At 44.6% G+C, this 18,265-nt stretch overlaps 1 protein-coding gene across 1 annotated transcript in view; it reads left to right on the forward strand.

Annotated features, from left to right (window-relative positions):
- TDRD9 (tudor domain containing 9) overlaps nucleotides 1-18,265 on the forward strand; it is a 113,129-nt gene that overhangs the window by 25,500 nt on the left and 69,364 nt on the right. The window contains exons 5-10 of the mRNA XM_057733575.1: nucleotides 1,291-1,388; nucleotides 2,644-2,865; nucleotides 3,540-3,662; nucleotides 7,846-7,926; nucleotides 10,590-10,754; nucleotides 16,316-16,419. Of these exons, the coding sequence (XP_057589558.1) occupies nucleotides 1,291-1,388; nucleotides 2,644-2,865; nucleotides 3,540-3,662; nucleotides 7,846-7,926; nucleotides 10,590-10,754; nucleotides 16,316-16,419 (793 nt within the window). The remainder of the gene's footprint in view (nucleotides 1-1,290; nucleotides 1,389-2,643; nucleotides 2,866-3,539; nucleotides 3,663-7,845; nucleotides 7,927-10,589; nucleotides 10,755-16,315; nucleotides 16,420-18,265) is intronic.

Genomic DNA, 18,265 nt, shown 5'->3' on the forward strand with positions numbered 1-18,265 from the left:
TCTTAACCACTGTGCCACCTAGGAAGCCCCACACATTGAGTTTTGCTCAATATTTTGAAGGTGGTGTGGTTAACTTTAAGGGCTTTTTAGCTGAGAGTGCTTCTGGAATGGGTGAGATTGATCATAAGTTTACCAGGACAGCATCAGTGATTATGTTCTTTAAAAGCTGAGCGGAGTAATGGGAGGAGAGTGAAATGTGAGAGTGGACAGGAAACACGCTTTGGAGTTTGGCGGTCAGTAGTGAGGCGACTAGAAGGTTAGAAAGCTGTTGAAGGTAGGACTTAGAGAACTTTCTCATGAAGTCAGTGACACGATGCCCTAGAAGGAACTCCATTTCCACAGAAAAGCTGTTTTTGCTCTGAGAGAGAACAGAACTGGCTCCTTTGTTCTTAAAATTCAGAACAAGCACTGCACATCTTGATTCAACTGTAGGAAAATAGCCATATTTTAATTACATAGTTAAGACGGATTTTGAAACAGAGTATGTATAGAGGAAAATGTAGGAGAGCAAAAGCAAAGCATGGCCTCGTGTGTCAGATGGGAAGGGGGATGGCAGAACAGAGGGAGAGGCTGGGGTGGAGAAGTGAGGGCTGGGAGGAACAGACGGAGGGGCGTCGGGGGGAGACCTGGGGAGGGAACCGGCTCAGTGCTGAGTTTGGGAGAGACAGGGAAGCTTCGCAGTTTATTTACTTTGGAAGTAAAACTTCCCAATAGAAGTCTGTATCCTGTGAATTTTGATGATTTGTCAAGAATTTGTGGCATCAGCAGAGAGTAGTGTGTGTATTTACAGGAGGACCTGGGCTGAGCTCCCCATGGTGTGTCTTCGTCCGAGTAAAGGTGTCCCTTCCAGGATACCTGCTCGTGAGGTATCCTTATGGTGTTTGGTTGTCTACTGCTGATTTGTTTTAGTAGCAAGGAATGAACACTTAACAAATTGATGTGAAATTTGAAATAAAAGTTTGTTCTTTAAGCTAATCATTTTCATGCCATTTTCAAGTCATGAGTACTGTGCTGTGCAGGTCTTTTATCTTAGAAGGTGGTGCTGAGCCTGGACGTTGATGGCTGTGGTGGAGGGTCAGGCGATGCTCAGCTTGTATAAATTGTAAACAGTGGTCACTAAGGGGGTTTTCTAATTGCCCTGCTCACAGTGTTAGCCTGTAGAATGTGTATGTGTGTGTGTGCAGCTTGCTGTATATATGCTGTGTATGCGAATTAGAAAAAACACTGGGCTATTTACCTTGTCTTTTTTCAGATAAGAAATAGCATTGTATTTGTTTTGTCTGAATCCAGGTCCGAGGCCACCTTTAGCTAAATCAAGCAACGTGGTATGCGTCCCAGAGACAACTTACAAATATCCTGATTTGCCTATAAATCGATGTAAGGAAGAGGTAAAGTTATTTTTGTCATAATGTAATTTTGTTGTTTGACTGAATGCCCGCAATCCAGCACTTGGTTTCTGGTCTGAAAGCGATGAAGAGCTGCGCAGGCGCACGGGGGTGGTTTTGAGTAAGAGGTGTGTTGACGGCCTTCCTTCTAGCTGTGCTTGGTCTGTTCAGCCTTCCCCTGAGCTCAGTCTCCTCACAGGTGATTATTCATCTAGCCTTGCAGCCTCTGAAATAGATGTGAGTAAACACCTGATGGGCCCCAGGAGAGGTGCTTCTTGCAGTACGCACTGCCCAGACGTTTTAGAACGCAAAGAACGCCCCAGTGACAGTCTTCCCTAGCATTCCACCGGGCTTTCTTTATTCTCTGGCTGGTTTGTTTGCCTGGGGATCGATCAATCATTGATACATCCTTTTATGAACAATGTCGGACAGTATAGCACCAGGGTGGTTAGTTACATGTTATTAAGCGTGGCTAAAAGTAAGTGTATTGAAACCTTAATTAACTCTACTAGTGGAAGGAGTGATTATAGATAAGACTAAACTGTTAGATGTTCTAAATTTAATTTTTCTTTTGCTTTCGATTGAATCATGCAGCTTTTGTAGAGTAGGTATACTTTATTAATTTTTAAGAGGCCAGTATTCAGATTAATTTGTATTCCCTGACCATAGCAATTGCTAGAGTGATAAGAGTGTATGTATATTTAGGGTGCAGGCGGGGGAATGGTGGGGAGAATTGGATTGGAGTTTTAGAACTGCTCCATACAGTCTGTATGCGGAACAGTGGAAGTTAATTGTTTTAAAATATGTCTGAAGAATTTCAAATGAAAATTTAAAACCACTTGAATGTAATAACAGCTGTGTTTTCATGTTTCTCAGTAGAATTACACGGAGGTTCATTACACAATTTTAAAATAATAGAAATTTAGACTTAGCAAGTGCTATAGAAATTCATTTTGGTATTTTCATTTGTATAGATGAAGAGATTGAGACCTAGGGAGCAGTGAACTTGGCCTGAATTTCTGTAGCGATTAGTTACTGTTCATAGGCGTCGAATTGGTTTCAAATTCAGCAACCACTAGTAACCATCTTTCTCTCTTTCGTGATGTTTAGGTGGTTAGGTGATAATTTAACTTTTAAAAATGAAAATAAAATAAATCCTGAAAGTCTCCCTGAGATAAAGCTTTTGGCTCATAGGTAATACTTTACTACATCACTGTTAAATTTGTGGCAATTCTGAAGGATTTTTTTAACATTGTAGGTCATCTCTTTGATAGAAAGTAATTCCGTGGTCATCATACACGGTGCCACGGGCAGTGGGAAGAGCACTCAGCTCCCACAGTACATCCTGGACCAGCACATCCAGCGCTCTGCCTACTGCAACATTGTGGTCACCCAGCCTCGGAAGATCGGGGCCAGCAGCATCGCCCGGTGGATCAGCAGAGAGCGCGCCTGGACTTTGGGCGGCTTGGTGGGCTATCAGGTGAGACACAGACAGAGAGCCATCTCTCTCGTTGTTAATTTTTTGTTAATTTATTGTTTGGCTGCGCAGCCTGTGGGATCTCAGTTCCCTGACCAGAGATCGAATCCATGCCCCCTGTGTTGGAAGCGTGGAGTCTTAACTGCTGGACCGCTAGGGAAGTCCCTCTTTGTTAATTTTGTATTTTATGTAAGTTGATGATAGAATGTGATTATTTTTTGCTGGAAAAGAAAATGAAATCAGTTGCTTATAGAGCAGGATTATGGCATAATTTTAAAAATCGTGAAACTCTGAAGTTCTTGAAAATATTGATAATTTTAATTTCTCAGTTGAATAGGAAAGAAGTGAGAATTCTCACTCATGGCTTTTATATAATTTTATATAATTATATATATAATTATATCTTTATGTTGAAGATGTCTTTATACACAGTCCTCTTAGCATAAAAATGATATGGGTGGTATGACTCTCCCCCCATCACCAAAAAAGAAGAAGAAGGAGAAAAATCAACTTGAGAATTTTTCGGTTTTAATTTAGACCCTATATTTTTTGTGATGTACAATAATTTTTTATTCCCTTTCTTACCTGTATTATGAAATGAACATCACCTTTTTGGTAGTTAAATGTGAACCATTTAAACTGAAATTTTTCTTTCTTTTCTCCTTCCCCAATTGTAGGTAGGGCTGGAGAAAATAGCAACAGAAGACACCAAGTTGATTTATATGACGACCGGAGTCCTGCTTCAGAAAATAGTCAGTGCCAAGAGCTTGATGGAGTTCACGCACATTTTCATCGATGAAGTAAGTGCTCTGCCCGTATGTTCATGTTTTTATTTGATGAGAGGACACTGCAGGTTACTTGTAAAGGGTCAAAAAGTACTTTGGGTCTATATTCGCTTATTCTACTCATGAATGTTGATATTCTGTTTTTATCCTTTGCTCTTACTTCCAAAACATGGGTGGGGAGGTTGAGGACTATGAAAAGATTGCTTGTTTAGAGCAGGGATTGGCAGACTGCAGCCCTCAGGCCAGATTAGGCCCCTGTTTTTGTAAGTGAAGTTTTCTTGGCACAGTTTTACTCTTTGTTTATGATCGCTGCTGCACTGGCAGAGGAGATGAGTAGCTGGGATGGGACCCTGTGTCCCGTATGAGGAGCAGGGAGTGTCTGCGGTCTGCCCTTTCCCAGGCAAGGCTGCCAGGCCTGGTTTAGGGCGTTGGCCACATCAGTTGATTAAAGGACTTTAATCGTCTGTAGATGTTTTTAGCACCTTGCAGACACTTCCCATCCAGGAAAGCAAGGTAGTAGTAGTGTCTTTTAAGAAAACGAATAAAGTAAGTAAACGATACTGATCTATTCACTTCTCTGAGAAAATCTCTAATAAAGTCTTGTGAACACTGTCTCTGTGCCAGTCTTAGCTTTGTCAGCTTTTCTCAGTAAGGATGGGTTATTTAATTGATTTTGTTTTTATTTATTTAGGCCATGCCACACAGCTTATGGGATCTTAGTTCCCTGAGCAGGGATTAAACCCACGCCCTCCCCAGTGAAAGCACCGAGTCCTAACCAATGGACAACCAGGGAATTTCCGATTTTGTTTACATTTCAAACAAGAGTTTTTTGAGGTGGGGAGATGTTGTGTTCAAACAGTTTTCCCAGGCGCTCTGGAAATGCCTCTACCCGACTCTTGAGTTTAAAACCTCATAGGTAATTATGCCTTGAGAAGCTTTACTTACTTATTGAGGTGTTAGAAACATTTGCATGGTTAAGACGATAAATATTAAGTCTATTTTGCCACAATTAAAAAAAAACAAGAAAAAAAAAAAGAAACATTTGCAAATAAATAGGATTTGTGGGAGACTGTGAGGTGGGGCTGGAGTACCTGATAGAGGCTGGAATGCAACCCCCTGAACAGCTCTTTAGGGAAAGGTCTCTCCACTCTCTGACATGTGTGTGATCAGTATAATACCAAAACATACTGTCAACAGAAATAGTAAACAGTTTATAATAGGAATAGAAAAGAGTGTTATTTGAGCCAAACTGAGGACTATAGCCTGGGACAGAGTCAAGAAGCACTTGAATTGTGTTCTGCTGGCCTACAAGAAACAGCAGCACAAGTTGTCGAGTATTAGGATTGGAGCTGGCGAGATGTAAGGGTGCTAGTGAAGCAAGGATTGGCTGGGGTCTGAGATGGTCGCCTAGTTACAAGTGGACACCTTGAGACCATAAGGTTGCAGTTGGCAGCTGCTGGTAGATGCTGTTTTGAGAATAGCTGATGGTGTCCTTAAGTCTGATATAGATGAGAAAATTCAGGTTCTCAGTGATGCAGGAACGTGTCTGAAATCACATCCACAAGGGCCAGCCGGCTCCATTTTGGATGCCTGAGCCGTAGTTACTCCATTTTTATTTTTAAATGCACTCTTTTCTTTAATGGTGAAAGCAGATGCACAGTGCCTGTGTGACAGGCCACACAGCAAGGCTGTTCTAATTAGTGTAAAGTCCAGGCCCTGTCGTGTATAAGCCAGAATGACTTCCCTAAACCGCAGCGTGTGAGCTTCCATCGATACTGCAGGTAGAGCTGAGTGGATGCGTTTACTAGCTTGTGGACGTTTGCTTTGGCTTTAAATTACTGTTGGGTGTTTGGGAGAGTAAAAGGTGAAAATGATCTGTTATTCTTTGCAATAACAAAGATGTGTGGTATGGTTCATAATTTTTCTTTATGACTTTTGGCAGTTTTGAGTATCTTTGGATAATGATGAAATTCAAAGTTAGGCAAAATGCCCAAAGGCAGTATTATGAAGTTCATGGTAGTTTCCGTTTGTTGCTGAACCCTTTACTAAGGCCTCTGGGGCACACGGTGCTGTGGGGCAGCTCACCCAGAGCCCTGCTGGTCATCCTCCATTGATTTCTGTGGACCCCGCCTCTTTCTGACTGTGTAAGGAGGCATCTTTGCACACACGCCTGAGCGACGTGGACACACCTGTGCGCACTGTGTTACTGGCTGCATTCTTTCCTGAAGCTGTGTGAGGGGAGCTGAACACCAGTCAGCTGCACTGTGCGAGAGCTTGCCCTGCAGGGGAGCGTCTCGTCACTCGGTTATACGAGCAGCTTCCCGCTCTACCATCATGTCCCCAGCTCCTCGTAGGCACTCCAGTAACTATTTGCTTAAAGAATGAATGGGTTGGATAGACCTGAAGTTTTAGGTTTACAAAGAATATTGTTCCTATAGTGTGGGGTGGTTTGAATTTCAAAAGAAATCTAAAAGTAAAAGTTGAAGATGGCCAGGCAGTTGAAAATGGAATGATCATGTCCTTAACTTCTTAGCTTTTGAAAAAGAATAAGCTGGCTTCAGATGAATCATTCATTCAATGAACATTTTCTGAGTACCTGCCTCATTAGATGCTGAGGTTATAAAGATGGAGACGCTGTAGTTTCTGCTCTCAGCCACTGCTGGGGAGAAAGGCCAGGGGCAGGGAGAGGACCATGGGGATCCTGGGATAGACGGGCGAGTGGGGTCTTCAGGGCAGAAGGGGGAAGCAGCCCAGCTCCCCACCTGGGAGAAGGTGGATTGTGTGAAGTCAGAGCTCTGGAGGCTGTAGTGGTCGTGCGGGGGCCAGGGGATCTCAGCGCTGAGGAGAGATCACTTTGGGGCTCTTCGCCGAAGACAGCCTTTATTTTTCTTTCTCAAGTATGAGGCAGGATGTTTGTGTTGAGGAAGTGCTCTGGGGTTTGGTGATAGAACGAAATGAGAGTTAGATTAAGAAGGTTCTGTTCAGATTTCCAGCCATTATGCATGAACGTTACCTACTTGTCAGTAACTGGCTTTTTCTTTCTTCTGTTACTTCCCTCCACACCTGCTTCAGTGGGAAGTGCAGCAGAGCCCTGGGCCCGGGAGGGAGCTGGCTAGAGCAGCGGTCCCCAACCTTTCTGGCACCAGGGACCAGTTTCGTGGAAGACAGTTTTCCCGTGGGGGTGGAGGGGCTGGTCCAGGTGGTAATGAGAGCAGTGGGGGGCTGCAGATGAAGCTGCCTGCCTGCCCGCCCTCACCTCCCGCTGTGCGGCCTGGTTCCTCACAGGCCTCGGATGGGTGCCAGTCCACAGCTCTGGGGGTTGGGGACCCTGGGCTGGAGAATAAACGATGGAGCCTTCCACCTGGAGGAGAAGGGAGCTGCCCCTTTCAGACTCTAATCTCTGCACTTCGGCAGAGAAATGTCCCAGAGTAGAGCCCGCCTAAGTGTAGAGAAACAGCCACACACATGTGGCTTAGCCCTTGGTGTTAGCTGGTTCGGGGAGGCGGGGGCTGGGTGGCACAGGCCCTTGGGGTGGCTGGGCCTGCAAGGCTGCTGTCTGAGCAGGGCCGTGAGGCGGCTGCTTTCCCGAGCAGCAGGCTCGCGGGGGACCCCGCAGCCCCACTTCCCCGGGGCTGCTGCCGGGCTCCCCGTGGCCCTCAGCTCCTCACCGCGTCCTGCGTTGCCTGTTCCTGACTGAGCAGCTCTTCCCTGGCCCACCCTGTGAGCTCCAGTCCTGCCAGGCAGGTGGCACTGCTGCCCGGGCACAGCCGCCCCCACTGCTCGCTGAAGTAACAGTGTAAATGAGCCCGTGCAGAGGCTGGCCCGGTGCTGCTCTGTGGTAGGGTGATTTGTGTTGTCACAGTGACCTGGGGGCACTGTTGGTGTGTAGTGGGCGGCCCGAGGGTGCCACCCTCTGCCGTTCCTCTGCCTGGCTGCCAGTAGGGCCCTGCAGAGAAGCACCAGGGGATGAGATGGGGGGTGGGGGGCAATGACCCATACGCCTCTCGTGTGCTCCTTGGTTTGTGGGCTGGCGTTCTTTGCCTTCTCTTAACCAGGAATGATAGCAGTTTCCCGAGGAGCGGCGTTTAGCACGGACTTAGTCCCCAGGCCCCTGGGTGCACCCCTGAACCCCTTTCCCACTGTCTCTCAGCAGTGACATGTGCCTTCCCATGTGGGGGTGCCCCTGTTTATTTTGTAGGTACACGAGCGAACTGAAGAAATGGATTTCCTGTTATTGGTCATCCGCAAACTTTTAAGAACAAATTCACGTTTTGTGAAGGTAGGGTTGATTTCATGAGTAACAAGTATTTAAGGTTAAGATTTATTATTTAGTTTCGTTTTTCTTTAATAGAATCAGTTGAAAGCAGTGACTCTTACAATTCATTGTCTTGTGTAGTCCCCTAGATCTTGCTAGGAAGCTGGCTAAAAGGCATTCCCTTAGGATCAGACTGTGGAATACGTTTTGGTTATTATGTTGCATTAAATTGTAAAATATTCTTCAGGCTGCAGAAAATGATCTAACAATAGTTGACTCTAATGAAATGCTGGGTATTAGAGCACTGGTTTTGATTGAATAAGTACTGTAATTGGAAGGTATGTGACTATATCTGTAACCTCTGTTTTAAAAGTAGCACTAAGTCACACTGAAGTTTGAGAATGGTTATACGCACTGTTATTATAGGAGACCTAAGTGATGAGCTAACTGAAAGTCCATGGGAATGGTAAATGTTGTTTATATTTTATTTGACCAAAAGGACAAAAAAGTGACCAAGGCCAAAGGAGCAAAGGGTTTATAATTATTATGCAGTCTAGACATAGGTCAGCCCAGCTATGCTAAGCAGGAATCTTTCAGAAGCAGCAGAAATGGGGTATGTGTCGTTCATTATATAAAGGGACTGTGGAAGGATTTGCTGTATTGGAAAACAGATGCCCTCTAAATCATAAGGTATTTTATCTTCAAGTGTTTCATCTCCTTGTTCATTTAGGGAAACATCTCTCCGCACACCCCCACCCCGCACCCCCCCAAGGTGGGGACATCAACTTTAGGAGGCGCCCAGTCTCACCTGGTGGGTGCTAAGTAAATGGAACCTGAATTTGCAACAAATTGTCTTTTTGCTTGAGATGACTGTAAAATGAATGAGAGAATTTGGCTATTTCATTCCTTTTTTTGAATCTTAAAGATGACATTGAGGGTTGTTCAACAAATCTGGACCTTTTTTTTTTTTTGACTGCGACTTGTGGGATCTTAGCTCCCCCACAGGGATGGAACCTGCACCCCCTGCACTGGAAGCGCAGAGTCTTAACCACTGGACCACCAGGGAAGTCCCCAGAATCTGGACCTTTCTTGATTGTCATTTTAGGACTAATGTTTTACTCTAAGATAATGACTTGATTACATATTTTTTTTAGTTTTTGGTCGTAAAGAGAGTTACGAGTGTTAGTGAATTAAAAACACCCACCACACTGTGAAACGTGGCCGTCAGGAATGTGGTACCTAGTGTATGAGTAGTAGGGGGTGGCTTGTCAGTGTCAGTATTTTCATGATTTATTAAAAAATATATGAAGCAGAGTATTTTCTGAATATAGAACCTTATAATGGTGTATGTAGTTGGGCTAAGAAATTAGAAGTCAGGTTCTATATAGTTGTGTAATAAGTGTTGTGAAACTCTCAAAAATTCCTTTTTGATTACTTTTTAGAAGGAGAGTGGCTGTCAGAGACTTAGATGCAGGAGCATGGGCAGATGGGCCTTCCGGTGCCCCCTTTTGCTCCCCACCCAGACCTTTAGAGGTCCCTGGCTTTGTGCCATGCCCCAGCCTGCTGACCCTGCTGTCACCGCTGGCTGACCAGACTCAGCGCGGGTCGCCCAGGACAAGCAGGTGTCTTCGACAGGCTGCTGAGTTGTCTGTCTGGAGGAGAGGCTGAGAGCTGCCTGGGGGAGGGCGCACGGTGGGGAAGCTGATGGCCATGCGGAACTTTTGTAGCTTTGAGAAGTCCAGATTTGACCTTCTGGTCGCCTGCCGCCTCACTAGAACAGAAGCCCTGCAGTTCCCTAGCCTCACTGTGCCCTGGAAGATGGTTTAGAGATCATGTGCTGTGAGGGGTGTGCCCCTTGGGGGCCACTCTTACACCGCAAGTGGCTTCTCAGAGCCTGCCTTCTAACCACAGGCGTTGAGTCTCAGTGAGTTCTGGTCAGCAGGACTTTGACCTTTCGTGTCTAACATCAGAGGGGAAAATACAGACATTTTGTTTACCCATTAAGTGCATTCTGCTAAGATTTTACACTTCAGAAATGTGGTAGGTAGTCAGAGGCCAGCAGATAGCTGTGGTGACCTCCCGATGAGCATTGTGGAGACTGGTTGCACAGCTGGTGGGCTGTGGGTGCCGCCTCTGGCTTTCATGGCTGACTTTCTTAATAATCATCCTGTATTTGCTTTTTGGCAAAACTGAAGCCTGAAGTGAGTCCCTGAGCCTCTACGTCCCACTCGGTCTGGACTGGTTGCCCTGGGCTGCTGCGCTGCGGCCGTCCTGGGGCTTCTGCATTTTCTTGGCTTAGAGTCAAGGTTTCGTGGTCCCTCGTCTTCTTCCTCTTTGCTGCTTTTACTCCTTCATTTTTCTGGAGCACATCATCCAGTGGTTTATTCTCTCTTAAATTAGTTTACTGATACAAAGTGTCCTTTTAGGTAAATGGTTGTAATTTAGCTTTATTGGGGAAGTGTCATTTCTTACTTAATAAAGTAATTGAAGAGAAATTTAAAAGTTGGCATCTCTGAACATTCTTTAAACTGTAATAATTTGTATTACACTAGAGATCAAATTGAAGTATTCAATTAAGGTTTCGAAAATTATTAAAACAGAAGACAAGCCTGGAGTTTTAGAAGCATTCTGTTTCGGCCATCATCATCTTCATCTTGTCTGTTTAACTGGTTTCTCCTGCTCTGTAGGTGGTCCTGATGTCAGCCACCATCAATTGTAAGGAGTTTGCAGATTACTTCGCTGTTCCTGTTCAGAACAAGTTGAACCCTGCTTATGTTTTTGAGGTGGAAGGAAAGCCCTATTCAGTTGAGGAGTATTACCTTGATGATTTGGAGCCCTTTCATCGTAGCAGGGTACGTTGGAATGCATTCTTCCTTTCACAGTGAATGTACTTGTGTATTTGATCCAACCCGCTCTCACTAGCTACGGTGCAAGCCTCCGTTGGAGCTTCAATGGGAGCAGCGAGAGGGTGTGGAACGGGACTGCAGAGGAATAGAGGAAGGAAGCTCCTGGGTTTGCTGTCATAACCTGTAAACTTGATAAGCACTCGCATTGTATATCCCGGTGAGAACTGTTCCAGCTGCTTTTGTACTTCGCTGACGCTGAGGAATAAAACATCAGCTACGAAGTGTGGACTCAGCTGAGGGAGAGGGCAGTTTTTTTTCACGTAACTTTTCTAACGTAAGCTGTGTTGCTCTAAGCTGAATGACTGCTTTGTGCAAAGTGTGTGATAATGTATTCTTATGAAAAGCTGCAGTTGATTTACAGTTGTTTTTGTCTGGGTAGTACATTTATAGGATTCAACGATCAAAAAGCATATGCAGGCATAAAATACCTCCTTCCTGCTCCTGTCCTCTGTCTGCCCGCTTCCCCACCAGCAGGAGCACACTCTTGTCATTACTGTCTTTGATCCTTCCATATTTACAAGCAAATATGGATGTGTTGTTTCTCTTTTTCACAGAATGATAGCATTCTATGTGCATCTGGGTTTTTTTTTTTTCACTTTTCACATTTTTTACATATCATTGTATAGTTTCTTCATTCCCTTTTTAGAGCTATATAACATTCTTTTATGTGAATATAAAGATTATTCTTTTTTTTAATTGAAGTATAGTTGATTTACAATGTTGTATTAGTTTCTGGTGTACAGCAAAGTGATTCAGTCATATGCATACATGTCTTTTCCATCATGGTTTATTACAAGATGTTGAATATAGTTCCCTGTGCTGAACAGTAGGTCCTTGTTGTTTATCTACTTTATGTACAGCAGTGTGTATCTGTTAATCCCAAATTCCTAATTCATCCCTCCCCCACCCCCTTTTACCTTTGGTAACCATAAGTTTGTTTTCTTTGTCTGCGAGTCTGTTTCTGTTTTGTAAATAAGTTCATTTGTATCATATTTTAGATTCCGCATGTAAGTGGTAATCATATGGTATTTGTCTTTCTCTGTCGGACTGACTTCCCTTAGTATGATAACCTCTAGGTCCACCCATGTTGCTGCAAATGGAATTATTTCATTCTTTTCTATGGTCGAGCGGTATTCCATTGTATGTATGCACCACATCTTTATCCACTCCTCTGTCGATGGGCCTCTAGGTTGCTTCCATGTCTTGGCTATTGTGAATAGTGCTCCTATGAACATTGGGGTGCATGTATTAAAGATTATTCTTTACTTAACTAATCTCCAGTATTTGTCACCTTATTAAAAATAGTGCCAAAGAGAACATCTTTGCACATGTGAAAGTATATCTTGTAGGCCAGGGTTTCTTGGCCTCAGCACAACTGACATATTGGGCCAGATAGCTCTGTATGGTAGGGGCTGTCCTGTGCATTGTAGAATGCTTGATATTTAATAGCTTTGCTGGCCTTGACCCACGAGATGCAAGTAGGGCTCCTTCCCACCCCCACCCCCCTTGAAACAATGAAAAATGTTTCTGGACATCCCTGGGATGGAAGTGCCACACCTCATTTGAAGACCCCTGTGTAGGTTGTACCTTCCTGGAGTGTAAGTGGGTCAGAGGCTGTGTGCATTTGGAGTTCTGATGGACACTGCCAGAGGGCTCTGTACGGGAGTTTGGGTTTTATTAAAACAAGTGAGTAAACAAGGAAACAAGTGAGTTGGCTGACTAGGGTTCACCTAACATTAGATGTATTTTGTCAGATCTGATTATGTCAGAGGGAGGCCAGTGATGGCTATTGGAATGTAGCACTTCTTTTTTATTTTTCCTTCCAACTTTTAAAGTGACAGTATTTCAAAACAGAAAAGTTGAAAGAATTTTTCTGGTGAACACGCAGGTGTCCATTGCCTAGAGTGTACAGTTAACGTTTACTTTGTAGCACTTCAGAGAAACCCCAAACCTGTCAGAAGTAAGACGCTAACGCTGGCGTATCACTGTCAGCTGAACTCAGGTCTCCTTGGCTTTCACTGCTTGTCCCCAGTGCTCTTTTCCTGCTCCAGGGTCCCACAGTGTGTTTAGCTGTCCCGTCTCCTTAGGCTCCTCTGGCTGTGACAGTTTCTCAGGCTTCTCTTATCTTTGATGACCTTGATGATTTTTAGGAATACCAGCCCGGTATTTTGTAGGATGCCCCGCTCTTGGAATTTTTCTGGTGTTTTTCTCATGACTAGACCGGGGCTGTGAGTCTGGGGGAGGAAGACCACAGAGGTGAAGTGCTCTTTCGTCACATCAGGACCAGCAGCACAGTTCATCGCCGGTGATGCGGCCTGGGTCTCCTGGCCGAGATCTCCCTGTAACGTTCTTCTCCCTCCTTTTCTTTTCCTTGTCCTTTCCCCATATCTGTGTGTGTATGTTAGGTTTGTTTGTTTACTTGTTGTCTGTCTCCCCCCTGAGGTGTACACAGGGTAAGGAGAGACATTCTTTCCTTTTCTTACTGGTCTCTGTGGTTGGAAACCAGTCTCTTAGGTGCAGCCTGTATTCAAGATGGAGGGGGGAGGGCCCGTGTCTATAACATTTAAACATTGTGCCTTGTCTGACTCGTTTTGGAATATGCACGTAACAGTGCTTCACTAGTCTCTTCACCTGCCCAAAGTCTGCTTGACTCCTGTTGCTGTGTATTGTGTTTGATTCCTTGTGGACGTGCCGAGCAGTGGGGTCAGGCCTGGGCACGTGCCCTGAGCCCGAGTGGGCCCTGGCGACGGGTGGGCGGGTCGTGTTCATGTGCTAGAGGACCCCTGACCCCAGCACTATTTACTGCATATCCTCATCCATGTCAGTTAATGTTTCAATGAATGGATACTCAAGATTTAACTCTGTAGTAATTTTAAACCTTACAGAAAGGGTGCTTTATGTAGATTCTGTTATAATTTTTGAAGTCAGAGGACCTTTGTTAAAATTGCAGTTTTATTACTACGATTGCTCGTGCTGTCGTGTGATTACTCAGCATACTGTCTCGTGGCAGGAGGGAGAAGACCCTCCTCCTCTGGGGCGGCGGCCTCTCCACCGTGTGTCCATCTCATCCCTTCCCACCTCCTTAGGGGCCTCATCTGATCCACTGCCCTCCTCTCTGAGTCTTTCCTTGCATTTTGTCCAGATTCAAACAGCACTGAGTCTCTTTCATCTTAAAAGACACCCATGTTAGGTGCCCTGTTTCTTTTGCCAGAGTTTGAACTCCCAGTACTGACTTCTCTACCCCACCATTCACTGCTGCCTCTCAGCCAAGACTGCATCCACAGCGCCACTAGTAACGGCCTGGTGAAGTCCAGAGCTCCTAGCCCTGCACTCCGCTGACCACTCTCTTATATTTGACATTGTTGGCTACTTTGATTTTCTTGAAACTCGCCCTTCCCTTGGGTCCCATAAAGCCCTCCTGGTCTCTCTGTTACCACCTCTGGCTGTTCCTTTCAGTGTCCTTTGAAGAGTCCTTTTCATGTTTCATTTTCAACTTTTTTTTAATTGCCGAAAAACCCTTACAACCCACACCCCCCCTTAGGAAAGTTTACAAATGTAATCGTGCCCTGGGGTAAATTATGGCCATCTGTGATCTAGAGCCTGGTCCAGAAGCAGAGCATGGCCCGCTCCCCAGGCCTCCCTGTGGGTTCTCTTTGGAGCTCGCCCCACTGCCCTAGAGCATGGCTTTTCTGTAATTCTGCTTGGTTTTGCCTTAATCCATCTGAGGGGATTTGGGAGGATGGTGGGAGACGTGTTCCTCCCCAGACGAGCTGGCTGGCCCAGGCGAGGCTGCCTCAGATGGAGGCAGCATGCAGGGCTCCAGGACCTCAGCGTGGGACGGAAACGCTGGGGGCTTCTGCCTCGCTCTGCCGATGGTCATGGTCGCTGAACATGCGCTGGGCGGGCTGGCGGAGGCACCCTGGCCCCGCCCGTGTGAACATCCGCGCTTTCCTCCACGTTCCTGCCCACGACTGTACTGCAGGTTGGAGCCCGTCCTCTGCAATGCACTTTGACTCGACTGCCAGCCCACACGGTGCTCTGCGGGAATGTGGAGGCCTGTCTGTCATGTCTCCTCCTGGTTTCCTTTCCGTACCCGGAAGGGGATGAGTTCAACCGGTGGGTCAGTGGGCCGTGACTGGTGTATGTCCTTTGCCACCTCTGTGTCGAGGCTGGCCTGGGGAAAGCAGGGCTGTGTTTGGTATCTTAGCAGTGTGTTCAAAAAATGTTCTCTAGGCTTGGATTCTAGAACTCAGTGAAATCACTTGTGAACGGATGATGTGCTTTTCCCACAGCTTGTTTGTAGGGAAACAATTCTAGATGGGTTTGGATGCTACTGGTGGAGTTCATGAAAAGTATACCTTTTTTTTCTATTTATTTTTTGTATGGTTGTGTTATGGTAAATGCTGGTTATTGTTTGGGTAAAGTAGAAAATTATTTAAGGTAAAGATTGAACATCAAGAATGCTTATTCAAAATTACTGATTAAATGAAAGTCAATTTGTCATATTAGTAGAATTGCAATAATAATGAAACATGGATTATTTGAATACTAGCTGACTTAATTTACTCTAAGTGAAAACTGGGAAAAAAAAGTCTGTATAATATTTGTAGCTAACTTCTCCTGAAGTCTTCTTCTGATGTGTCCTTCACAAAATCAAATGTTATGTCTTTCATATAGCACTCAGTAAGTAAAATTATTAAATAAACAAAAAAGCCTTCTTAGTGAAAAAATGCAGTATGACTATAAAATAGATTTTATGGAAACTCTGACGTACTGTAATGCTGAATATTCTAGAGAGATGCTTACACAGTGATGGCCTCAGTCCCATAAATGCTGTCAGCTCAGGCTGGTAGTCCTGACCTCACCAGAGAGTTGTGGATGTGGTTGAACCCCAGGGTTCCAGAGGAACCCCTGAAGGGCAATTTTAAAGTAACCGGGCTCCGTTTGGCTTTAATACATAATTAAAAGTAGTCGTGACCCTCCCCCCCCCCAAGAAAATAAAAAGAAACACAACTCTTGGTAGCTATAATATGAGTGGTTGTATTATTACTGTAGGTTGGCAGGTATAGACGCGCTGCTGCCTTTTCCGGGTACTTGTGATTTGCCCGATGGTGTTGCAGTCCTCAGGCTCTTTGAGGTTGGGGTTGACAGAGGGAAGAGCATGGGCTCTGGGACCAGAAGCTCCTCCTGGTTCCATAGGCATTTGGAGCAACTTTTTCTATGTCTTCAAAATAGATTTCCTGCCAGACATTTTACTTCTGTATGCGTGGACCCTGACTCCTCCATTGTTCCAGCGGTGGGGTCAGGGATGTGCTGGTGTGTACCATGTGTCGGGGGCCTGGAGTAGGGCTTGATGTTCAGCAGGTGCCCAGATAGTGGCTGCAAATGATACCGTGCTTATTTGGGGTATTTGTTACGGTGATAAACTAGAGAGTCACACATCCAACCCTGGAGTTTCCTTGGTAATCCTGTTTTGGTATTCCAGTTTTTCCTCTTCCTCTTTCTAGCTTTCTCCTCATCTCCTGGAGGAGCCAGTGATAACGAAGGATATCTATGAAGTTGCTGTCTCCCTGATTCAGATGTTTGATGACTTGGATATGAAGGAGAGTGGGTAAGAGATGCTCCAACTGGCAGTGTACTTTAATGTATATATGATTAAGGGATCTTTATTTATTTTGAAGCATTTTAGTGTTTTTGTAATATTAACATTAACTGTAGGTTTCTTTTCAGTAGTCACTGTATATATTTTAAAATAAAGTTTGTATCTTGCAAATTTTTTATTGAAAATTTCTATTTTCTAGTACTTAAAACCATGCTTATGTACAGTTTTAGGACTGACAGTTTTTAAAGCTAGAAACTGCAGCCTGAAATAGAGTAGTTTTTCCAGATACGCAGAAGTCATGTCACTCATAGTCCTGAGGTGAAACTTAAAGGACCACATTAGGAGAAACTGTTGAAAGTCTTTCTTTCCTTTGTTTCCATTTATTGTGAAGATATATTCCTGATACAAAGCGGTTTCCCAGGTAATCCAGATGTTTGTTCATTGGCTGACTCTTTGAAACCTAGAACATGTCTTCCCTTAAGGACAATTTTAGGTTACAAGTGGTGGTTAGAGTCTTTGATTTTCAAATATTATACTGAATTAAAAACTTTTACTGTGCTCATTTTGCTACAGTTCGTAAATACCATTTATGTATTGGAACAACAAACAGAATATAGATTCCACCTCCTCATAGTAACCAGCACTCGATTGCTGGGAAAGCTGTTCTCTCTCTTTTTAAAATATTTATTGATTGATTTATGGCTGCATGGGTCTTAGTTGTGACGTGTGGGCTCTGTAGTTGTGGCATGTGGGCTTGTTGCCCTGCAGCATGTGGGATCTTAGTTCCCTGACCAGGATCGAAGCCACGTCCCCTGCATTGGAAGGCGGATTCTTAACCACTGGGCCACCAGGGAAGTCCCAGGCTGTTCTCTCATAAGCCCTAGATACACACAGACACGGTATTTCTCTCCTTTTAGTTGTTGGTTGTGTAATGTAAACATATAGAAAATATCAAGGTGTTCATCGCCTTACATTCCTGCCTTGGAGTGAGGTGGCTGTATTCTGTACCTCCACAATAGATTCCTGCCAGACATTTCACACCTGTGTGTTTGGATTCTGACTCCTCTGCGGCTCCAGTGACGGGGTCAGGGATGTGCCAGGACCTACCATGTGTGTCGGGGGAATTGAGGAGTGCTTGATGCGTAAGTTGGAAAATCCAACTTCTGTGCAAATGTGTACTATTTTAGCTGTTTTTAAGCTCCCACAATTTTTAATTTTTGTATGATCTGTGTGTTTAGATTTACTCAAATATGTGTCGTTTTATTCACCGTTCTTTCATCTCAGACTTTCCATCTTGGATCTTGTCTATTCTTCCCAAAGTACAAGGGTGGGGCAAAAATTATCCGCCTTCTGGTTATATTAAAACTTATGTTGGCGGCACTGCCATATCAGTGCTTTCCGTTCAAGGCTGCTGTCTCCCCAGTTACTGCTGTGCAGGTGTGAACCTGTTACATCCGTTGATGTGTAACTGTGGTGTGAGCAAACATGGATGCCCCACCTGTGATTTGCACAAAAGAAGAGCAGCGTGCAGTGATACGTTTTTTGTGGTCTGAGGGTGTACCTGGTGCACACCTCTGCCCACGCTGTCGACACTCTGCAAAAATGTCCTTTTGAGGTGTTACATCATTCTCCCTATAGTCCTGATCTTGCTCCATCAGACTTTCACCTTTTGGTCCCCTGAAAGTGGCCTTTTGAGGATGAAGATTCACTTCTTTGTTGTTGTTGTTGTTGTTTAGTTTTTATTTCATAATCATAAACTTAACTTTTCAATTCAACTAAACTTGGAGGAGAATAAGGAAAATATGGAACCCAAAGAACTGCAGTGAGAGTGCAAAGATTATAGGATATTTTGAGC

This window comes from Hippopotamus amphibius, chromosome 4 (genome assembly GCF_030028045.1).
Source record: "Hippopotamus amphibius kiboko isolate mHipAmp2 chromosome 4, mHipAmp2.hap2, whole genome shotgun sequence".
Lineage (NCBI taxonomy): Eukaryota > Metazoa > Chordata > Mammalia > Artiodactyla > Hippopotamidae > Hippopotamus > Hippopotamus amphibius.